The sequence below is a fragment of the Festucalex cinctus genome, chromosome 18 (assembly GCF_051991245.1).
Source record: "Festucalex cinctus isolate MCC-2025b chromosome 18, RoL_Fcin_1.0, whole genome shotgun sequence".
NCBI classification, from domain to species: domain Eukaryota; kingdom Metazoa; phylum Chordata; class Actinopteri; order Syngnathiformes; family Syngnathidae; genus Festucalex; species Festucalex cinctus.
Window position 1 is genome coordinate 3,863,040 of NC_135428.1, and position 19,148 is coordinate 3,882,187.

Below are 19,148 nucleotides of genomic sequence, written 5' to 3' on the forward strand. Positions count from 1 at the left end.
CATACTATCTATTTTCGACAACATCGGTATTATAAAACGTTTTAAACAAAACAAAACACTTGGGTAACCCCGCGGAATAATATTACATGGCACGAAGGTCCTTCTTGCTGGAATTTTCGAGAAGGATCTTCAGCTTCTCGAATCCTCTTGCTTTGATTGGATGGAAGTATTGTTTGTTTGGCTTGTCATTGGTTGCTGAGCAGTAAGTAACATGGACGAATATCCTAATGACAACAACAAACTAAGCAAGACACAACAGGACCTTGTTAAACATACGAGGCCCTTATTTTTGTGTTTTGTCTTGCCGTGGCGCAGTGTTGTGGCATGTGTATTCGTTTTTGCGTAGTCAAAACCTGCTTGTCATGTTAAAGCGTGGAGACTAAATGGCACTAACGTGAGATATGTTGGATATTCATCACAAATATACTGTATATGCACAGTTGGCCTCACCTTTAACTTCATATATCATAATTCCCTATTAAAAGCAATAGTTGTGCATTAGTACCTGAAAAATAAAGAAGAAGGCCCTACTACAATAGTTAAAAAAAAAAAAATTGTATTAGTAGAAAAAGTACAGTCTCTGAGACCGAGTGTAATATGTGTAACTAGGTACAAAACAAAAATGCATTTGTATTGTCCATTATATGCACCACCCATTTTGATAATTTGGCACAAAGAACTGATAAACTGCATGCAATAGTTTTCTGATATTGATATACGAAACTTTTTTTTTTTTTTAAATATTCTTTATTAATCCACAGAGGTTGAAAAAGTAACAAGTCTATTTTGACACAGTAAAGTTGTGATTTGTTTTTAAATGTTTGCCGTAAAAGTAAAAAATTATCAGAAAAAGAAATATTCTAGTAGATACCTGAAAAATGTACACATGACCACATTTTTGTACTGTTTCTCCAGCTTTCTCCAACTCTTCTGGGTTCACTGAAGACTATATTTTCCATAGGTTTGAATGCAAATGGTCACTTGTGTACCATCGCCAAGTCAGATACGCTACAGCTCACCCACGACCCCGAGGATAAGCAGTATAGACATGACATATGAATGAATGAAAATTAGTAAATGACATTAGAATTGGCAGCATGGATGGATGTCGTGCACAATATCAATATCTAAGTGTGTCTACAGGAAACACTTCACTCTACAACATATGGACTTGTACTTTACCACTATGCGTGGCAAGACACTATTAAGGACCAAAGTCAAGTCCAGTCACCCTTAATTTCATCATATAAAGCAATAAAGTAAAACCAAATGCTTTGATATGGGTCCTTGGCCTCATGACTTTCTAAATATGGCTGATGATATGGTAGGCTACAGCTCATATTCACGTATTTGGGTCACAGCATATCATCTAGCACATGTCACATGACACCAAACCCGTGATATACCACGTCAGAGTTTTCCAACACAGCTGTGTTTCAGGCTGAACTAGTTCAACCCAGGAGGAACGTGTTTGTGCAAGTCTGCTGCTGTACTTTGCCCTTCCCCTTACTTGGAAACAATTACAGCGGGCCTTGAAAGTGTTCCAGGAAAAAGGCACTTGTAAAAACTGGTTTATCACGTGAAAGGCATGTATTCACAGGTCCGGACAACAAAGATGTTCGAGATAATCACATTTGAATAGAACCAAGAGGAATCAGTTGTTGTTAATGAGGACAGCTTTGTGTAAATAACCTGTGATGGACTTTTGACGTTTGTACCTGTATCAGACGGGCCATCTTGATTCCACACCACATTTCGCAACATACAAGTCAGTCCTGTTTTGCGAGAACTTTCTAAGGTTAGCTACATACAGTCACCTTTCTTGTATAACTGCTAGCTTGGAAATATGCCGAAAGGATGACTGCATTGTGACTATTTCCTGTTGTTTCAGAATGGACCTTGTGAAACATACCGGTGGCTGCCACTGTGGAGCTGTTAGGTTTGAAGTCTGGAGCTCTCCAGACCTCCATGTTTTTGATTGCAAGTATGGGTATTTCATTATTGTATTTTCTGAGTATGCAATATGAACAGCAATAATAATAAAAACATTGTTTCTTTTGTTTCCCTTTCTTTCTAACCTTTTTGTCATTTCCAGCTGTAGTATTTGTACAAAGAAACAAAACCATCATTTTATTGTCCCCAAGTCCAACTTTACTCTTTTGCAGGTAGGAACCTGATTTTCAATAGAATAAAATAGTAAATAAAACAGTTTACCGGTATAACCTCAAATATAAGAGGAGGCATGACCTTTTCTTTTTCTCTTCCTAGGGTGGCGATCATCTGACCACATATACATTTAACACTCATGCTGCAAAGCACACCTTCTGTAAAAAGTGTGGAGTTCAGAGCTTCTACACGCCACGCTCCAACCCTGATGGATATGGTATGAGGGAGAACTGCTTTTACACACCACATGATTCTCACACCATTGTAATGTTAACATAGTTTGTTTATACCGTAAACACCAAAGTGATCATGGTGTGAGTTTATTGTACAACAACAGAAACTTTAGATAAGGAATCCATTAAAAAAAAAAAAAAACTCAAATCTGTTGTTGTCCAGTTATAAAATATAGGACACAAGCAGTTTTGGTTAACTTATGATACCCCCCTCCCCATTATCTCCTCAGGCGTCGCTCCACACTGTCTGGATCCAGGCACAGTGCGAAGTATCAAAATAGAGAAGTTTTTTGGGGACACATGGGAAGAAAGCATGAAAGCGCACAAGACAATCAAAAACATGTCAAAACACAAGGAGGGCATTCAACTGGAAGAGACAAAATAATTTTATTGTGGTTATAAATATCAAAACAGTGCAATGACAGAATGATGTTTTACACAAAATGAATGACTGAACATAATAAAGTTTGTTTTTGAGGTAAAACTGATTCATATTGTGAGTTTATTTATTTAGGTCATCGATTCAGTGGTGACTTAATGGTCTCCATGCATGCAGCACTTCTGTGTTTGGTATATGGTGGCGCGTATAAGCTAACATTACATAAAAGATTAACAGCAATACAATCACAACAAAACATTCTTCCATTCATACAACATAGGCTTTGATGGTTGAAGCAGTCAGTTAAATACATCATACAAAGTTTACTGATTAGTATTTTCTAAATTTGAGTAAAATTTTTTTTTGCAATAATCAACTTAGATTCGTATGGGGATTAATCTGTATAACATCGAATCGTGATACGGATGAATGGTGACGTCATCAAAAGGCTCTTTATATCTGATTGGAAAAGGCAAACTATTAAATATGGCGTCCTAGTAGCTTGACACAAAAACTGCTACCAGAAATCCTTAATGTGATGCTCTGCATATAGTCCATTTTTACCCTTTCTATATTTACAGCTTATTCAAGTCATAAATAGCTACAAGTATAACATCATGATCACCTTCTAATACATTTTATTAACCTTTGGTCCCCGTGGAATCATCTGGAATGTGTTGACGAACATGTAGCGTGAGAAGGTGATGTACAGATGCCGAAACCAAACCAGTTGACTGCGATGACAAAGCATGGCAGCCTGAAAAGAGGACAGAGAGGAAATGAGAAACTTGAGTGAATAATATCTTTAGTAAACTGATGCTTCTCAGCGGTACAGTACGTCCAAGCCTTACTTTGCACTGCCTGTAGCCCTTTGAACCTATTATGCAGCGGAGCGATGACGGAAGCAGCCAGCTGAGAGGAAGTTCCAAGACGGAAATATATTTCCTGAGCAGGCTGACAGTCACCAAAGAGAACAAACGGCAGTCTGGGGAACAGGAAGAGACAGTTTTTGGTTAACGTTCACTACAGCTGTAGATGATTATTATAAATGTGGACCCGTTCTCTTGGCACGTTAGAGGAATTGAGAGTAATACAGCACCGCTACAACAGAGGCGTCCTTATATGACCCTCGGTATCAAGTTACATTGGGCTGCACTACACACTCAAAATCTGTATGTCGAATTTGTTTATGATAAAAACAGATTTATTTCGTCTCATCATCCTATACAGGCGAAAATGATTGGTGTCCTATTTTGGGTTTACAGTGAATTTATTCAACGGGTGCCCTTAAAAATAACAAGAAAGCTGTAAGAAGACGTGTTTAAAAATTAAAGATATCTCTCAACTAGCCATCTGTTTTTAATAGTGCTTGTTGGCCAAGAGGCGATGGCGCCATTCAATCGCACGGCACATATCGCTGGCGTTGGGCGGAAACCTCATAGTCACAATTTGATCAATTTAATATTTTTTTTCAAATATCTATAAGATACTATTGGTCAGTCCTCACGTGAGGGTGTTATTTTGACAAATTATTTACCAATCTAAAGTGTTGAAAATGGCTTGCTAGCTTTGATGACGCAATGTTTGAACAAACGTGCAATTTTTTGGGTTCTCAAATTAAATTAAATTGACCAAATTGTGACACTGGAGCTTTCGGCCTGGTGCCACTGATATGTTTGTAATACCCATTGAATTATTATTATTTTTTTTTTTACACGTGTACAAAAGTTAACTTTTTTTTTTCCTGCTCATATTTAGATAATGTTCAAACGATCACTTTTGTAAAATTGAGAATCATGCTTGTGGGCCACATAGGCTTAAATCACTTTGTGAAAACTTGTTGTATAGTCACGTGAAGAAGCTTCAGTCACGTTGGCGCTACATGTAATTCCTCATACATGTGGATGACGTGTTATTCAATCAGTTAACCGTCAAACCTGTTTGAGCCTGATTGATGACGCACCTTCTGGTTTTTAGATGACTCATTGAGGTTTGTTTTGATTCAACCTGGCAACTGTGGTCACTACGTTGTTGTGATGTCAAGTCAAGTCAAGTCAAGTCATCTTTATTCATACAGTGATTAATTACTCTGTTTCTTAACTAGATTGAACACCCTATTGACCATACTGGCTCTCAATCTGATAACACCGTGCCTGAGTTTCCCCTCTCTGTTATTATTTGCATTTAGCAAATTACGTTACATTAAGAATAGACAGGAGGCACAGTGATTCTTGATGAGCATGTCTGCCTTACAGTTCTGAGGTTCAAGGTTCGAATCTGTGAGGGGTTTGCGTGTTCTCGCTTTGTATCCTGTTTTACTTGGATACTCAGCTCCTCCCACATTTCAAAAACATGAATGTTAAGTTAATTTAAGATTCTAAATTGTCCATAGATGTGAATGTGTGAATACACAGGTGAAACTATTATTTATTTTGTATTTATTGGATTTTATTTATTTATTTTTGCAAATTTCCCTTAATTTAATCATTAAAAAAAAAAAACTTAATTCTATTTTTAATTTTCCATCACATCTCTGTCTATGTTCAATTGTTGGTTGATTTGTTTTTTGAAAAATAATAATTTTATGTAGTATTAGGATTATGCGAGTCCATGGAAATTTTTCTGCCTTGTAACAGGAAACTGGCCCCAAAGTAGAGAAACTCCAGTGTAAAGGACCACACGATAATGAGTACAAATAAAAATCCATGCCTAACAACAGCCGGTATGACACTTTGCAACTGTAGTGTGCACAAGAGGGCGCTATATATTAACAAACAACATGTATCTTGCCCCAAAACTGTATTAATAAACTGGTATGAATTTTTTTTTTTATTGTTGGGATTTCTTAGTAGCCATCACAAGTTGAAAAATAATGACAAAATACGGCAAAGGTGTCAAATTTACCGTTGGGTAGTTGGTCAGTGTAAGCAAGGTGCCTGTAAGAGAGAGAGAAGCAAAAACGAGCTGTTAAAATTGTCAAGGCAGGTCTTGTGTTTGAGAATGTGGACACAAATGACTCAAACCATCCAGTTGCCAAGATGCAAGATTAAAGATTTGCCTTCTATGATCACAACACAAATTCAACCAATGCCTAAAAATGAGGCTGTGCGGTGCTTGCAAAATTCTGGAGATGTCAGTTTGTAATAGATGAGGTCTGCAGTTGGATCCAAAGTCATAAATGGAAAGATTTGTGACCAAGACTGATCTAGTTTGAAGATAAAAAAAATAAATAAATAAATTTATGCCAGGAGAAAAGCTTGTTTGGTGAGACTCGCAAACCAGAGCTGCCCTACTTCACCGCGTTAGTGTCAGGATTTATTGCTGTTCTCTGAAAGCAAAGCAGGCTGCTTTTGAGGATTCTGTTTGCCATGTACAACAGTCCCGAAAAACATGGTGAAAATGCAAGATGATTGTTTTCATGTGTCTATTTTTTCCCCATGTTGTCCTTGATCAAAGTGGGAAATGTCGGTGGATTAAAAACACCAAAGCCTTGAAAGTGAGCCTACCTGACAGCTTTATAGATAGCTATGTGATTGCTGTGGCCACTCACTCCTCCTCCATCGAAGGTCAGCACCTGAAACAACAAAAGATGTGTCACTGTGGGTGGAAGGGCAGAATCCGCATGTCCAAGGGTGAGTGAGGACAAATCTATCGCCAGGGAGAACAATTTTCCGGGTTAGTTGTCGGATTTCTGACTCCGTCTGTGGAGGTACTTGGCAGCTGCCACCTGGTAGTTAGAAGCATTTTTTTTTCTGTGTGCATGCTTGCACCCATGAGGAAGTGGGGAAAAAAAGCAGGTCTGAGGCAAAAAAGTACAATTTGGCAGTTTCTCGGTAGCCTATTTTGTCTTTGCACTCTCAGAAAAAAAAAAACTTAAATATCAAGAAAGGCCACAATGTTCTGCAAAAGGAAAATTAACTACTAAATGATACAAATACCGTAAAATTCAATTTAAAATATCAAATCAACGTTTTTCCCTGGAATTAATCCTTGCGGCATAAACAAAGAAAAGACGTTTTAGTGGATTTGACCGTGCCCAGGGGTGTCACGTTACCATCTAAAATATTCATAACTTCTCTGAAACTGTTTACTTTTCATGATTTTTTTCCAACAAGCGAAGCATTGTTCACTTTATTATTATTATTATTTTTTTCCCCATATGGTTTTCCATACAGTTTTTACATTCTCTTTGAAAAAAAATCAGATTTTTACATTTTATTTAATTGTTGCAGCTTATATTATGGGGGTTTTATAATTATTTTTAATTTGTTTATTTTTTACCCATTGTATTTTTGTATTGTATTGACTGTTTTTATTTTCATAGTTGGTTTCACGACATTTTATGTGTATGACAGTGTCCAGATCTCAATGTGCAGCACTTTGGAAATGCTTGTTTATAAAATGTGCGATAGAATTTAAGTAGATTGGATTATATCCCAGTGTACGGAATGCCAAAAGGCCATTCCATGCAGTACTTGCTCAATTCATTTTATGTCTATTGTTACGGCTGGCGGCTCGGGCCCGCCGCCGGCTACGCTCTCCTAGTATGTATGTGTGTGTTTGTGTCGGCTGGTGCCCGTATAATGGGACTTCAGTTGAATGCGCCAGCGCGACACCCGGGATGGACGACTGTGCCAGCGCGACAATCTGATTGGACGACTGTGCCAGCGCGACAATCTGATTGGACGACTGTGCCAGCGCGACAATCTGATTGGACGACTGTGCCAGCGCGACGCGCGGATTGGACGGATGTGCTGGCGCGACGTCCTGGGCGGTGGTCGTCCGCCCCTACGCCCTCGGTGGAGCAGCTCCAGCCCTCTCCGCCAATCGCCGACTACCACCTGGCCGGACTGCTCCACAATAAAAAGCGCTGCATTGCCGCTCCTCGGGGCGGCTGGAACTTCTCAGTGCAGCTCGCCTCGTTCGTGTCTCTTTCGTGTTGCTATTTGGTGTGAGACACTCGCTAGACCCGTGAGCTGGGTAACCCATTTTGTGCTCGTGTGTATACTTGTATCATTCCCCTTTTGGTTATTGTTGTGTCTCCTCCGTTCTGTCAGTGCTGTCAACTACGGTTATTAGTTGTTCACCTCCCACTTTCACTCCCTTGACAAACCCCTGCCTGAAACGTCAATTAAAACTACTCAGATCTTAAAGTCGACCCCGTGTTTATCTACCTTTATTTCCTGCTATTGTGTTACTTCCCTTCCCCTTGACGTGCCGGGCGTAACACATTGGGGGCTCGTCCGGGAGCCAAACTCCCGCGACAATAATAATTGTAGATTTAATTTCCGGGTAGGGGACAAACATTATTGTATATAGATATATTAATTGTAACCAGACAGGCCAAAGATGGCGTCTTTTGATTTAAGAGAGTTTATATTAAATCCCTCAATGGAGGATCTGCACCATTGTAGGAAAGTGGACCTGATAGAAATTGCAGAACATTTTTCTATTTTTGTTCCGAGCCAAATTCGAAAGGATGCATTGAAGGCTCTTGTCAGGGAGGGGTTGGTGGAATTGGGCACGTTGCCAGCAGAGGAACCGCTCCCTCCACCCAACCCAGGGTTCACAACACCTCCTCAGGACAGTACGAGGCCCGTCCTGGGCCCCCCCATGGCTGAGGCAAAGTCCGAGGGTGATGGACGGCCCGATCAACCGTTCCTTCGCTCTCGTTTAGACCGCTCATCCAGTGGGACAACCGGCCACTCGTCTACTGAGGCGCGGCTGAAAGTGCGCCTAGCCCGCCTCAGAATAGAGGCCGAGGAACGGGAGAGTGCAAGAAAAGCCCATTTGGAGTTGGAGGTTCGGAGAATGGAAATTGAGGCGGATAAAGCTGTTAAATTTAAACGGCTGGAGCTTGAAGCTCAGCGTGGCCTCGCAAGCCCCGGTCCTGCTGCAGCACCGCCTCCCACCTCTCAACCCTGCTCTGCTTTCGATGTAGGCAAATACCTTCCCCTCATGCCCGCTTTTAGAGAAAGCGAAGTGGATTCGTATTTTTTCGCTTTTGAGCGCATTGCAACGGCCCTGCAGTGGCCGCGTGAAGTTTGGCCTCTCTTGTTACAATGCAAAATACAGGGAAAAGCCCAGGAAGTGGTTGCTGCATTGCCACTGGAAGATAGCTTATGCTACGAAACGGTGAAATCAACTATTTTACGCGCATATGAACTAGTACCTGAAGCCTACCGTCAAAAATTTAGGAACTACAAAAAAGCCCCAAACCGCACCTACGTCGAGTTTGCCAGGGAGAAGGGAACCCTTTTTGACAAGTGGTGTTACTCAGCCAAAGCCGATACTCTCGCTACTATACGGGAGCTGATCTTGCTTGAGGACTTTAAGAAAAATCTCCCTGACCGGGTTGTGGTATACCTAAACGAACAAAAAGTGAAAACCCTCGCCGAAGCCGCTGTTTTGGCCGACGAGTTTGTTCTGACACACAAAAATGTATTTAATGTTCATGTTGACAGACCTCGTGTTCCATTTACGGGTTCTGCTGAGAAACCCGCTGCCGATAGAGTCAAAAACACTGACCGAGAGTGTTATTACTGCCACAAACCTGGGCACGTCATCGCTTTCTGCCCCGCGCTAAAACGTAAAGTGGGTCAGCCCGCTTTAAACCCAAAAGGCGTCGGGTTGATTAAATCTGACCCGTGCACCTTAGTTCCCGACGCCACCAAAAATCCTGACCCTTGTTTTAAACCATTTATTTTTCAGGGATTCGTTTCTTTTTCGGGAAAAGCCTCTGACCAGCGCCCCATCCATATTCTTAGAGATACCGGGGGTTCACAATCAGTTATTTTAGCCAGCGCACTGCCTTTTTCTCCCGAGTCAGCATGTGGTTATGGGACGGTACTGCGAGGGATAGAGATGGGATATATTCCTCAGCCTGTTCACCTCATTCACGTACAATCCGATCTCATTTCCGGATTTTTCCCAGTTGCGGTGTGTCCCGAGTTGCCCATCGAGGGAATACAAATGTTAATGGGAAATGATATAGCCGGGGGTAAAGTTACTCCAGCCCTGCAGGTGGTAAATTCGCCTCAAAGAAACGATGAGGGTCCCCCAGAACTATACCCCATCTGTGCCCTCACGCGCGCGCAAGCCCGGAAAAATCCTGATATTGATGTGTGTGATAGTATTTTTGCGTCTACCATGTCTGACTCATCCCATTTTATACCTGATTCTAAAAAGTCAACGACCGCATCCCGGATCCAGGCTGAATCTCCAACATTCACTCGTCTCCTGAAGGCTAACGAAATAGCCAAATCCTCCCTTGCAAACGTTCAGTCAAAAATGAAAAGTCGTTTTGACAGAACAACTGTGAACCGTAGTTTCAAGGTAGGTGATAAAGTACTCGTGTTACTTCCTGTTTCGAATAGCGCATTATCTGCAAAGTTCTCCGGTCCTTACATGGTGCAACAACAGCTTAATAAAACTGACTATGTAATTAGTACGCCGGACCGGAAACGAAAAACCCGTAGATGCCACATAAAAATGCTAAAACAATATAATTCCCGCGAACCCAAAATAGAAGCGGCCAAAAGTGGCCCGCCCCCAAAACATATCGACGTACCGGATGCAAAACCTATCCATCAACGTTCCTATCGGGTAAATCCCACCAAACGCCTTCTTATGAAAAAAGAAGCTGAATACCTATTGAAAAATGGATTGGCCAAACATAGTTTTAGTGCATGGAGTTCGCCTTGCTTGGTGTCTCTATTGCTGTCTCTATTGCTCGCTCTCCAACACTTGGAGGTATACCCTGGGTCCAGCTCTTCGCCGATTACTGTGCATACCGATCATAACCTACTTGTCTTTTTTGTCACACATGTACAACCACAATCAACGACTTATGCGGTGGGCGTTGCTAGTACAGGACTTCAACCTCACCATCCGCCATAAAAAGGGGTCGGAAAACGTTTTGCTGATGCCCTGTCCAGGTTGTAGGTATGTTTTGTTGCACGGTGTTTATTTGATGTACTTTGACTAGTATCTTAAGGGGGGGAGTGTTACGGCTGGCGGCTCGGGCCCGCCGCCGGCTACGCTCTCCTAGTATGTATGTGTGTGTTTGTGTCGGCTGGTGCCCGTATAATGGGACTTCAGTTGAATGCGCCAGCGCGACACCCGGGATGGACGACTGTGCCAGCGCGACAATCTGATTGGACGACTGTGCCAGCGCGACAATCTGATTGGACGACTGTGCCAGCGCGACAATCTGATTGGACGACTGTGCCAGCGCGACGCGCGGATTAGACGGATGTGCTGGCGCGACGTCCTGGGCGGTGGTCGTCCGCCCCTACGCCCTCGGTGGAGCAGCTCCAGCCCTCTCCGCCAATCGCCGACTACCACCTGGCCGGACTGCTCCACAATAAAAAGCGCTGCATTGCCGCTCCTCGGGGCGGCTGGAACTTCTCAGTGCAGCTCGCCTCGTTCGTGTCTCTTTCGTGTTGCTATTTGGTGTGAGACACTCGCTAGACCCGTGAGCTGGGTAACCCATTTTGTGCTCGTGTGTATACTTGTATCATTCCCCTTTTGGTTATTGTTGTGTCTCCTCCGTTCTGTCAGTGCTGTCAACTACGGTTATTAGTTGTTCACCTCCCACTTTCACTCCCTTGACAAACCCCTGCCTGAAACGTCAATTAAAACTACTCAGATCTTAAAGTCGACCCCGTGTTTATCTACCTTTATTTCCTGCTATTGTGTTACTTCCCTTCCCCTTGACGAGCCGGGCGTAACACTATGACTGCTCCTCCAACCTCCTCCACGTGAATTCACTTACAATTCTCCTTCAGTAATGAATTGCATTTTTGTCTCGCTGCACTCTGTTGACATTTCCACCAATTAGACCTCTTTTAGAGATAATCTTAACAATTCTTTGATTCTAAATTTTCTACATTCCTTCCTAGCTAATAGCACAGAACAGCATCAGGGTTGATAAGAGTCTGTCTGGAAACACACAAATGGAATCTAAATGCCTCACTTGTATTTTAGGGAGGCTCCAAATACAGTCACGCTTGAACAGAAATAATAGGTAGCTTTGCAGGATTTTTACAGAAGCCACAGGAAAACAGAGAAAAGCGGCAAGAACGTTGCGGTTCCAGAACATGTGCTTAAGCTAATAATACATAGATTGCTAAAGTTATCACACAGGATACGTGCATACCATGTTGAAAGTGTGAGCTCTGATGTGCTTCGCAATTATAGAGGTGACCAGGGAGATCCTCCATTCTGCTTTGGGATCATCTGGAAGTTTCCTGGAAGGAAAAACATTCTGGCGTCACTTGGTTGCAGCGAGATTACATCAGGATTTTACTGAGATGCATCATGTCTGGATTGTAACCCTCACGGGAGTGACAAAGTGAAAATTGCAACAGGGGTGAGAAAATGTTGGAAAGTTGGGATATTAAAGGTGGTGCGCTACATAAACGTCAGCGGTATGCAACCTGCGGCTCTGGAGCTACATGTGGCACTTTAGTCCCTCTCCTGTGGCTCCCTGTAGATCTCGAAATAAAATTAGTAGAAAATATTTTTTCTAACATGCAGTTTTACTAGATAAAATATTCTTTAAATTAATTAATAATTTAGATAACAAAGAATAATTAAATATTTTAAGAAAATGTCAGTCCAAAGTTGTACGTTGTCAGAAAGTGACAGACCAAAGGTAGATGAAATTCTTTTTTTTTTTTTTTTAAATTACCTAAAAATGTCCAAAAAGTTACCATAAAATGTCCAATAAAATGTCATGAAACTGCCAAAAATGTCAGAGAATTGAGTAATAATAAAAGAAAGGCAGAAAATAAAACGTTCAAAAAGTAACCATAAAATGTCCAAAAACAAAAGAAATCCCAAAAATTACCATAAAATATACACAATTGTAAAAAAAAAAAAAAAAAAAAAAAAAAAAAAAAAAAGTCAGAAAATGTATTAAAAAAAGGCAGAAAAGAAAATATTGAGAAAAAAAAAACCTATAGAATATCCAGAAACAACAGAACTTCGCCAAATTACCGTAATATGTTCACAAAATTGCCAAAAATGTTAGAAAATTGATAGCAAAAAGGTGGGGAAAAAAATGTTTAAAAAAAAGCCATAAAATGTCCACAAAAGAAAGAGCAGTGGCAGAAAATTACAATAATATGACCACAAATTTGCCCATGTCACAAATATGACAAAAAGGCAGAAACATGTAAAAATGAAAAAACATGAAAAATTTAAAAAAAGAAAAAAAAAAAGAAACAAGGAAGACAGAAGAAAATGATACGTATTGGATGCTGCTCTCATATTTTTGTGTTCTGGTGGAGCTCTAATAAGCTCTTGGACCCTCAGCACATTAGATTAACACTAACACGCCGTTTCCTTCATCACAATCCTCAAATGTTTTGTGGCGCCACACACATTTTTGGGTTATTTTTTTGGCCTAAAATGGCTCTCTTGACAGGAAAGGTTGCTGACCCCTGTGTTAGATATATGTATGTGCATAATGCAGGGGTGGCTGCGGGGCCACGTCTACTCTTGCTCCCTTTCCTTTTGTCGCAAACAATGAGTCAGGACAGTTGAGCAAGTAGAGGGAAGTGATGGATTAGGTCACAAATCTTTTGGCTGCCAGGGTCAGGCTTTGGTGGTGTGCAGGGGTCGCTGTGTCAGAGGGAGGAGGGGCTGAGTTCACAGATAGGCCTGGCATCATGTACCGTTCCAATGTCACATCATGTGTTTGTACCTTTTGAACAGGACAACCAAACAACAGCAAGCCAATTAAATTGTGGGCTTGACAGATATTGGCCAAACTGCAAACGTCAGCCAAAGCCAATAGCTGTTTTTCAGTCGTAAATAAATCAGGTTCCACGTTTTATGCTTTCTTTCCTGGATTGGGCTACTCCCATCCACCAAATTTTGCGAAAACGGACACTTGAATATTTGCTAGTAAGAATCTCGTGCCTTATATTATAGTGTGCTGGTGCCGTCTTTCTCACTGCTGCATTTATTCAGCTGTTATTTTAGACATTTCGCTTCAGGGTGAGAGGGATGTTGGGAATGAACAAAAGGCACAAGACACCTGACCTTTCCTCGAGCAGACCAAGTGTTGGCGTCACTATGACAACACAGCAAAATGTCCTAAAATAACCTACCCATCTACCACTTGTAGCTTTGCATGCCTAATCACTTGCAGGCGTTTGTGTGCAGTTGCTGAACTTTAGCCCAGTGAGGGGATTTTGTGCATATGTGTTTGTGTGTGTTACACAAGGCTTATTTAGTCTGGTCACATGGACTATTGGCGTGGAGAAACATCAGACGGCTGTTCACACAGTCACATACTCTTTATTGTCAACTTAAAACATAGCTGCAGATTACATAAAATTAACAGCAGTTTTCTGGCATCTTTTCTCTGTTTATTTATAAAATACAGTGCATACTTAATATGGATCACAAAATAAAAAGAAAACAACATTATCCGACCATCCATCAAATCCAGTGGCCAAATAAATACCATTAGAAATATCTGGTAGTATAACCACATTTCAAGGAATGCAGTAAAGTGCAAAGAATTAAAATAAATACAAATCCGTGCTTCAAGTAACACTGAAGTATGTCTACTATTTATCTAATAGAAGTCCTGATAAATGAAGTGTTTCAGAGGTCGAGTTTTAGGAACACAAAATTTAATGTGAACTTGTTCTGAATGCCTGACTGTGAAGTATCAGTCGCCATGTAAAAGGAATACGTAGAAGAATATAGTATAGTATTAAGAAGAATATAGTCATGTGAATGGATATGGTTTTCAAGTAGATAGATGGATGCCATTTTTGCTCTGTGTACTACGCTGTACATGAAGTGAATGAAAAAAAAAAATCCCGATCGGTGTGTAACCGTATTATTTAGCGGTGGAAAAGAATTTAAAGCATTCCTTCAGGAGCAAAGAATGAATCTGTAATGATAGATGAGCTACTCAACTCAACTCAACTCAACTCAACTCAACTTTATTTATAAAGCGCTTTAAGAACAGGCAAAATTCACAAAGAGTGTGATCCACAAACGGATTTCCAAGGATGTCCAATTCTATGCGTCTCTGTACCCCTCTCTCTACCTGTATTGCAACCTGCTAATGATACGTTCTGACACTTTAAAGCGGCCACTTCCCTCTGAGAACATCCTGTTTTAAGCCTAGTACTGTTGATCAAGTCAATTGTAAGTTTGTCTTGGCTACAGCACAGTGAACTGGGCTGTTCAAGAACCAGTTATAATCTAACTAGAGACATTGGTTGATTCATGGACCAAACACCTGTTGTGAATGTTGCCGTTGAACTCCTTGTTGGAAAACAGCCATTTGTGCGAAAAGTACCAAAACATTGAACAGATGGACCCGTTTAGAGGAGGATTTAGTGCCATCTAGTGGTGAACACATAAAATGCAACATACTACGGTGCCCCAGAGAGACCACAATTTGCAAGTCTACCACAATTTGGGGCGAGCGAGCGAAAAAGAGTGGCTAGCAGGAACTCACTGGAGCAGCTAACAAGAGCGGCTAGCGGGATAAGCTAGCAAACGCAATCATGGGACTCAGTGATGACCACCTGCAGGCGCCAGCTGTGGAAAGTAAGCCGCGGTTCGACCTATTGTGTCCAACACTAGCTGCAAACACCACCAGGGCTAATGAAGTAGGGATGTAAATGATGTCAAATATTAGATATCAGATTGAAACACAGGCTGAAGTCAGTGAGGAATGTCAAGGGAAGTTTTGGTTCAGCCTGATAAAAGACGACACTGTTAGATTGTGTGCATTGAGCAGTTCTAATCATTTGCTGGGAGCAAACTGAGGTCGAGCCAGCACAAGTGGAGAGGCAGCAGAGCGTGTTCCGATCGAGCTTGATCACAATGGCCACAAAATGCACCGGGGCCCCAAATTCTGTCAACACAGCTGTCCTATTCATGAGCAATAATGGGAAAATCCCATTTTCAAACTGGATTTACATGCCATCTGAAATTCTGTCTTCTTAAGAGTTCCAAGCTACAGATGCCACTATTATTCTATTACTGTACAGTAATTCCCCGCAGGATAAACATCTGCTGTCTATGCAGCCAAAAAATACTGTAATAGTTCAGAAGAGTGAAAAAGAGCAATGGAAAGTACAGAAGTGCCAACAACAAGAAGCTTGCTGCATTCTTATCTTGAACTTTTACACTACTGCAGCAAGGAAATTTGATTTAGTGATATCATTAAATAATTGTCCTCAGTTGAACTTTACTGAAACTGTTGTGGACATGGGCAAAGATCATCTGATCACCATGTCTTCTATCAAATTACTACATTATTATATTGGCAGACCAAACGATACGCTAGTCTCTGCGTTTTGATACTACACTCTTTGTGATCCATGGAAGTTGAAGACAGAGATGTTTAGCAAAGCCAAAGTCTGGCTAGCCACCTACATGTACACAAAGCACGAGGCCCTCACACAGTCAGTGAGTCAAATAGTGTGGAATGACCTACATTAGCAGTGCTTCGGAAGCTTTGCCAAAAAAAATGTAGCCAACAGGAGTTGGGGATGCGGGGTGGTGATTTGAAGGAGAAACAGTGAGTAGGATTGGAGTTTGCAAAGTGCTGATTAAATGTGTGCTCAAAAACACCAGAATACACAGACGCGGAAAATGGGCTACAATCCAAGTGCAGCTCAGAGATCAAAGTTCAGATACAGTCGCGCACACGCACAGACAGACAAATCCACTGAGATTCATTTGTAGACAGCAGCCTGAAGGTGCTTTCAAAAACATTTCCAACGGAAGCTGTGGGTCTCACAAGAAATATCAAATCCTCTTTCCACAACATCGAGCATGTAGTCATGATTAAGGAGATTAAGAAAAATCCAATCTATAATTCTGAGAACTGATACATGATGGCATTTCTTCAATATGTGAAATATGATACAATAAACAGATGTTTTAACGGTGTGTACTGTCAATGAGAAAATTGTACCATACCATACTTTTATAATGTGTGCGCTGCTTACTTGTGGTCTAGTATGGTAATTTTGGAGGATGGTATGCCCAGTTTAGCGCAGCTGTTGAAAAGTTCTTGCTTACGCTGAGCACCTTGATTGTAGTAGTTCCCTGTAAACAAATTGGTGTAAACATTAGGCTGCAGGTGTATTGAAATGTTTGTAAAGTGTTATTAAAGATAACTCAAAATATATTTTTTTCTCCGTAACCTCTAAATACTTTTGAATGTACAAGTCCAATTATTCAGTTTTTCTGCAAATTCTGCACAACTAATTTTCTATAACAAGGAGCTGAACAGCAAAATGGACAATGTTCCATTTCCTGGTTCAGTACTTAGAATGAGTATTTACTATTTAGAATGAGCATTTAATAGACTTTCCACGAATGTGATCGGTCGATATTTTGCATTTTATGCAAATTATGTTATCAGCTAAAATGTCTTCATCCGTCATCATTGATCTGCTCCGCAAATAGGACACTACAGCCAAGTGTTTTTTTTGTATATAAGTTGATGTGTATATCTGAGACCACAAATGAATTATGGCTGCCACTAATACATTTTGGCTCCACTTTTCAATACGTAACCAATGTTTCACATTTGTTTTGCTGTGTAGAGCAACGATGCTGCTCATGAACCAGGTGTGTGAGTGGAGAGAAACATGGAAAAACAGGCTGGATAGCTGCTCTCAAGGACCTAACTCGGCCATCCCTGATCTATATATTGTATTCTAGCAAAGTAAAACTAGAATTAAACTGAAATTCAGCAAACACACTGAAATTCAGCACACGCGACTACTCATCATAAAGTAAACTTAATAGAAATATGGCGTTACTGTACCTTCCGATAAACACAGCAAATGCACGTTGACATTACATTCAACAAGTCGTAGGATCGTTGGTCCAAAGAACATGCATTCATCATCCGGATGCGCTGTTATAACTAGACATTTAAAATCAGCAGCATGTGTTCCCAAGCTGGCAAAAGCATTGATTCCACGTCTTAACGATCGCTGATATCGATAATAAATGCATTTTAAACAGACCAGGTAAGCCACAATTAGGATGACAACCAACCACAGGAACATTATTTGTCGCCACACTCATAAACACACCGTGTTAGGACAAGCGTAGTAGGATTTGTTCCGCATGTAAATTGCGTGAACTCGTCGAGCCAATTTGTAAAAATACTCGAAAAAATATTTGAATAACAACTGTGAAGATGTTCTAGTGTTTTTATATTAGTAAATAACATCAAATTTTGCGTGATAACTTACGTAGGTATAAACATTGTAAGAACAAAAATAAGGCGACGGCCAGGATATAAAATTATTTTATATTAAGTTAAAATAAGGAAAAACATTTTGTTAAGTTAACATTTTTTCATATTAACATTAAAAAAAGAAATACAAACAAAAACATTACAGTGTTTGGAGGAAGGATTTGGCAACTACACGGCTTTGTCCTTACAGGTACATAATTACACACTATTGCAAAGATGCTACTACCTGTATAAGAATTTACCAATAATTTCAGCCCCTTTGGAATATTTACAAATAACAATTCTCCATATTTGTGAAAGTAAATCATGTGATATCTAGGTTGAGAATCTAACCAAACAAGGACAATTTACGTTGATCTGTCAGGACATGAAGCGACAAATGCGGCGCAGCCTAGCCTGCCCAGTCGTCCACTACCCGTTAGCCGCGGATTTCCATAAAACAATTGCATACGTTCCATTCTACAGATGCAGTTCCCTTTCTTCGCTAAAATCTCCAAATATGAGGTGAGTGCAAATCTCACTTTATTTGGCAAAGTAACAGTGCGTAGGGCTATGCTATTGAAGTGCTCGGGTGTACGATGAAAATCTGCAAGATGGCGACGTGGTTGTGAATTCAAAGGTGAAATACGGGTAAATTAGCAGCTAGCGATAACAACAAACAACACCATAAATATTTTGCTCATACTCCTGGATGTCTAGTCGCGTACGCTTGTTGGTTGACTGCGAGTGTGTCTTTTGATCCACGGGAAATGCTTCTATTGCGATAGTATGGCCACCCTCCCAAATAAGCGACAACTAGTACTGCTGTGTAAGCTATCATAAAGTAGGATGATAAACATTTGCAGTGTCACCCGTATGCAAAATATTGCTGCTGGGGGTTACAATCAAATCCTGACTAAAAGCAGGTCTGTTTAAAAACGTCATTGAGAAGTGATGGCTAAAGCTGACACATTATTCGAACCATTACTAGCTGAATCTACTTCCAAACTGCTTTAACGACTTTGTGAGTAAAAGTGATCCTTTTACCATAAAGTCCATTTCAGTGAGTACAAATATAAGGATAACGTGAAAGGGGAACCCCTTAAACGTTAGCATCTTATTGAGA

The 19,148-nt window shown here is 40.7% G+C and overlaps 3 protein-coding genes across 8 annotated transcripts in view; 2 read left to right on the forward strand and 1 right to left on the reverse strand.

The window, feature by feature from the left end:
* The first annotated feature begins 20 nt into the window (after positions 1-20).
* Positions 21-2,883, forward strand: cenpv (centromere protein V). Its single transcript, XM_077505137.1, has 5 exons — positions 21-202; positions 1,892-1,984; positions 2,096-2,165; positions 2,269-2,383; positions 2,630-2,883. Exons 1-5 carry the CDS (start codon positions 87-89, stop codon positions 2,782-2,784), a joined length of 549 nt encoding a protein of 182 aa, XP_077361263.1. The 5' UTR covers positions 21-86; the 3' UTR covers positions 2,785-2,883.
* Positions 2,768-17,885, reverse strand: pigl (phosphatidylinositol glycan anchor biosynthesis, class L). Its single transcript, XM_077505136.1, has 7 exons — positions 17,603-17,885; positions 16,776-16,875; positions 11,939-12,029; positions 6,285-6,352; positions 5,683-5,714; positions 3,630-3,763; positions 2,768-3,535 (listed from the first exon to the last, which is right to left on the reverse strand). The coding sequence occupies exons 1-7, from the start codon at positions 17,847-17,849 to the stop codon at positions 3,407-3,409; spliced, it is 801 nt and encodes a 266-aa protein (XP_077361262.1). The 5' UTR covers positions 17,850-17,885; the 3' UTR covers positions 2,768-3,406.
* A 512-nt stretch (positions 17,886-18,397) lies between these two features.
* ncor1 (nuclear receptor corepressor 1) overlaps positions 18,398-19,148 on the forward strand; it is a 41,594-nt gene continuing 40,843 nt past the window's right edge. For all 6 annotated transcript variants that reach the window (XM_077505124.1, XM_077505127.1, XM_077505128.1 and 3 more), the window contains exon 1: positions 18,398-18,547. The gene's annotated coding sequence lies outside the window, so the exon portion shown is untranslated. The remainder of the gene's footprint in view (positions 18,548-19,148) is intronic.

Excerpts from the sequence above, each read along its gene's own strand:
- pigl (XM_077505136.1), bottom strand. The coding sequence starts at position 17,849 with ATGTTCCTGTGGTTGGTTGTCATCCTAATTGTGGCTTACCTGGTCTGT. Across the intron at positions 16,876-17,602 it reads TTTGCTGTGTTTATCGGAAG|GGAACTACTACAATCAAGGT; the intron begins GTACAGTAACGC and ends ATTTGTTTACAG. Across the intron at positions 3,536-3,629 it reads AGGGCTACAGGCAGTGCAAA|GCTGCCATGCTTTGTCATCG; the intron begins GTAAGGCTTGGA and ends TCCTCTTTTCAG.
- cenpv (XM_077505137.1), top strand. The coding sequence starts at position 87 with ATGGCACGAAGGTCCTTCTTGCTGGAATTTTCGAGAAGGATCTTCAGC. Across the intron at positions 1,985-2,095 it reads CTCCATGTTTTTGATTGCAA|CTGTAGTATTTGTACAAAGA; the intron begins GTATGGGTATTT and ends TGTCATTTCCAG. Across the intron at positions 2,166-2,268 it reads CCAACTTTACTCTTTTGCAG|GGTGGCGATCATCTGACCAC; the intron begins GTAGGAACCTGA and ends TTCTCTTCCTAG.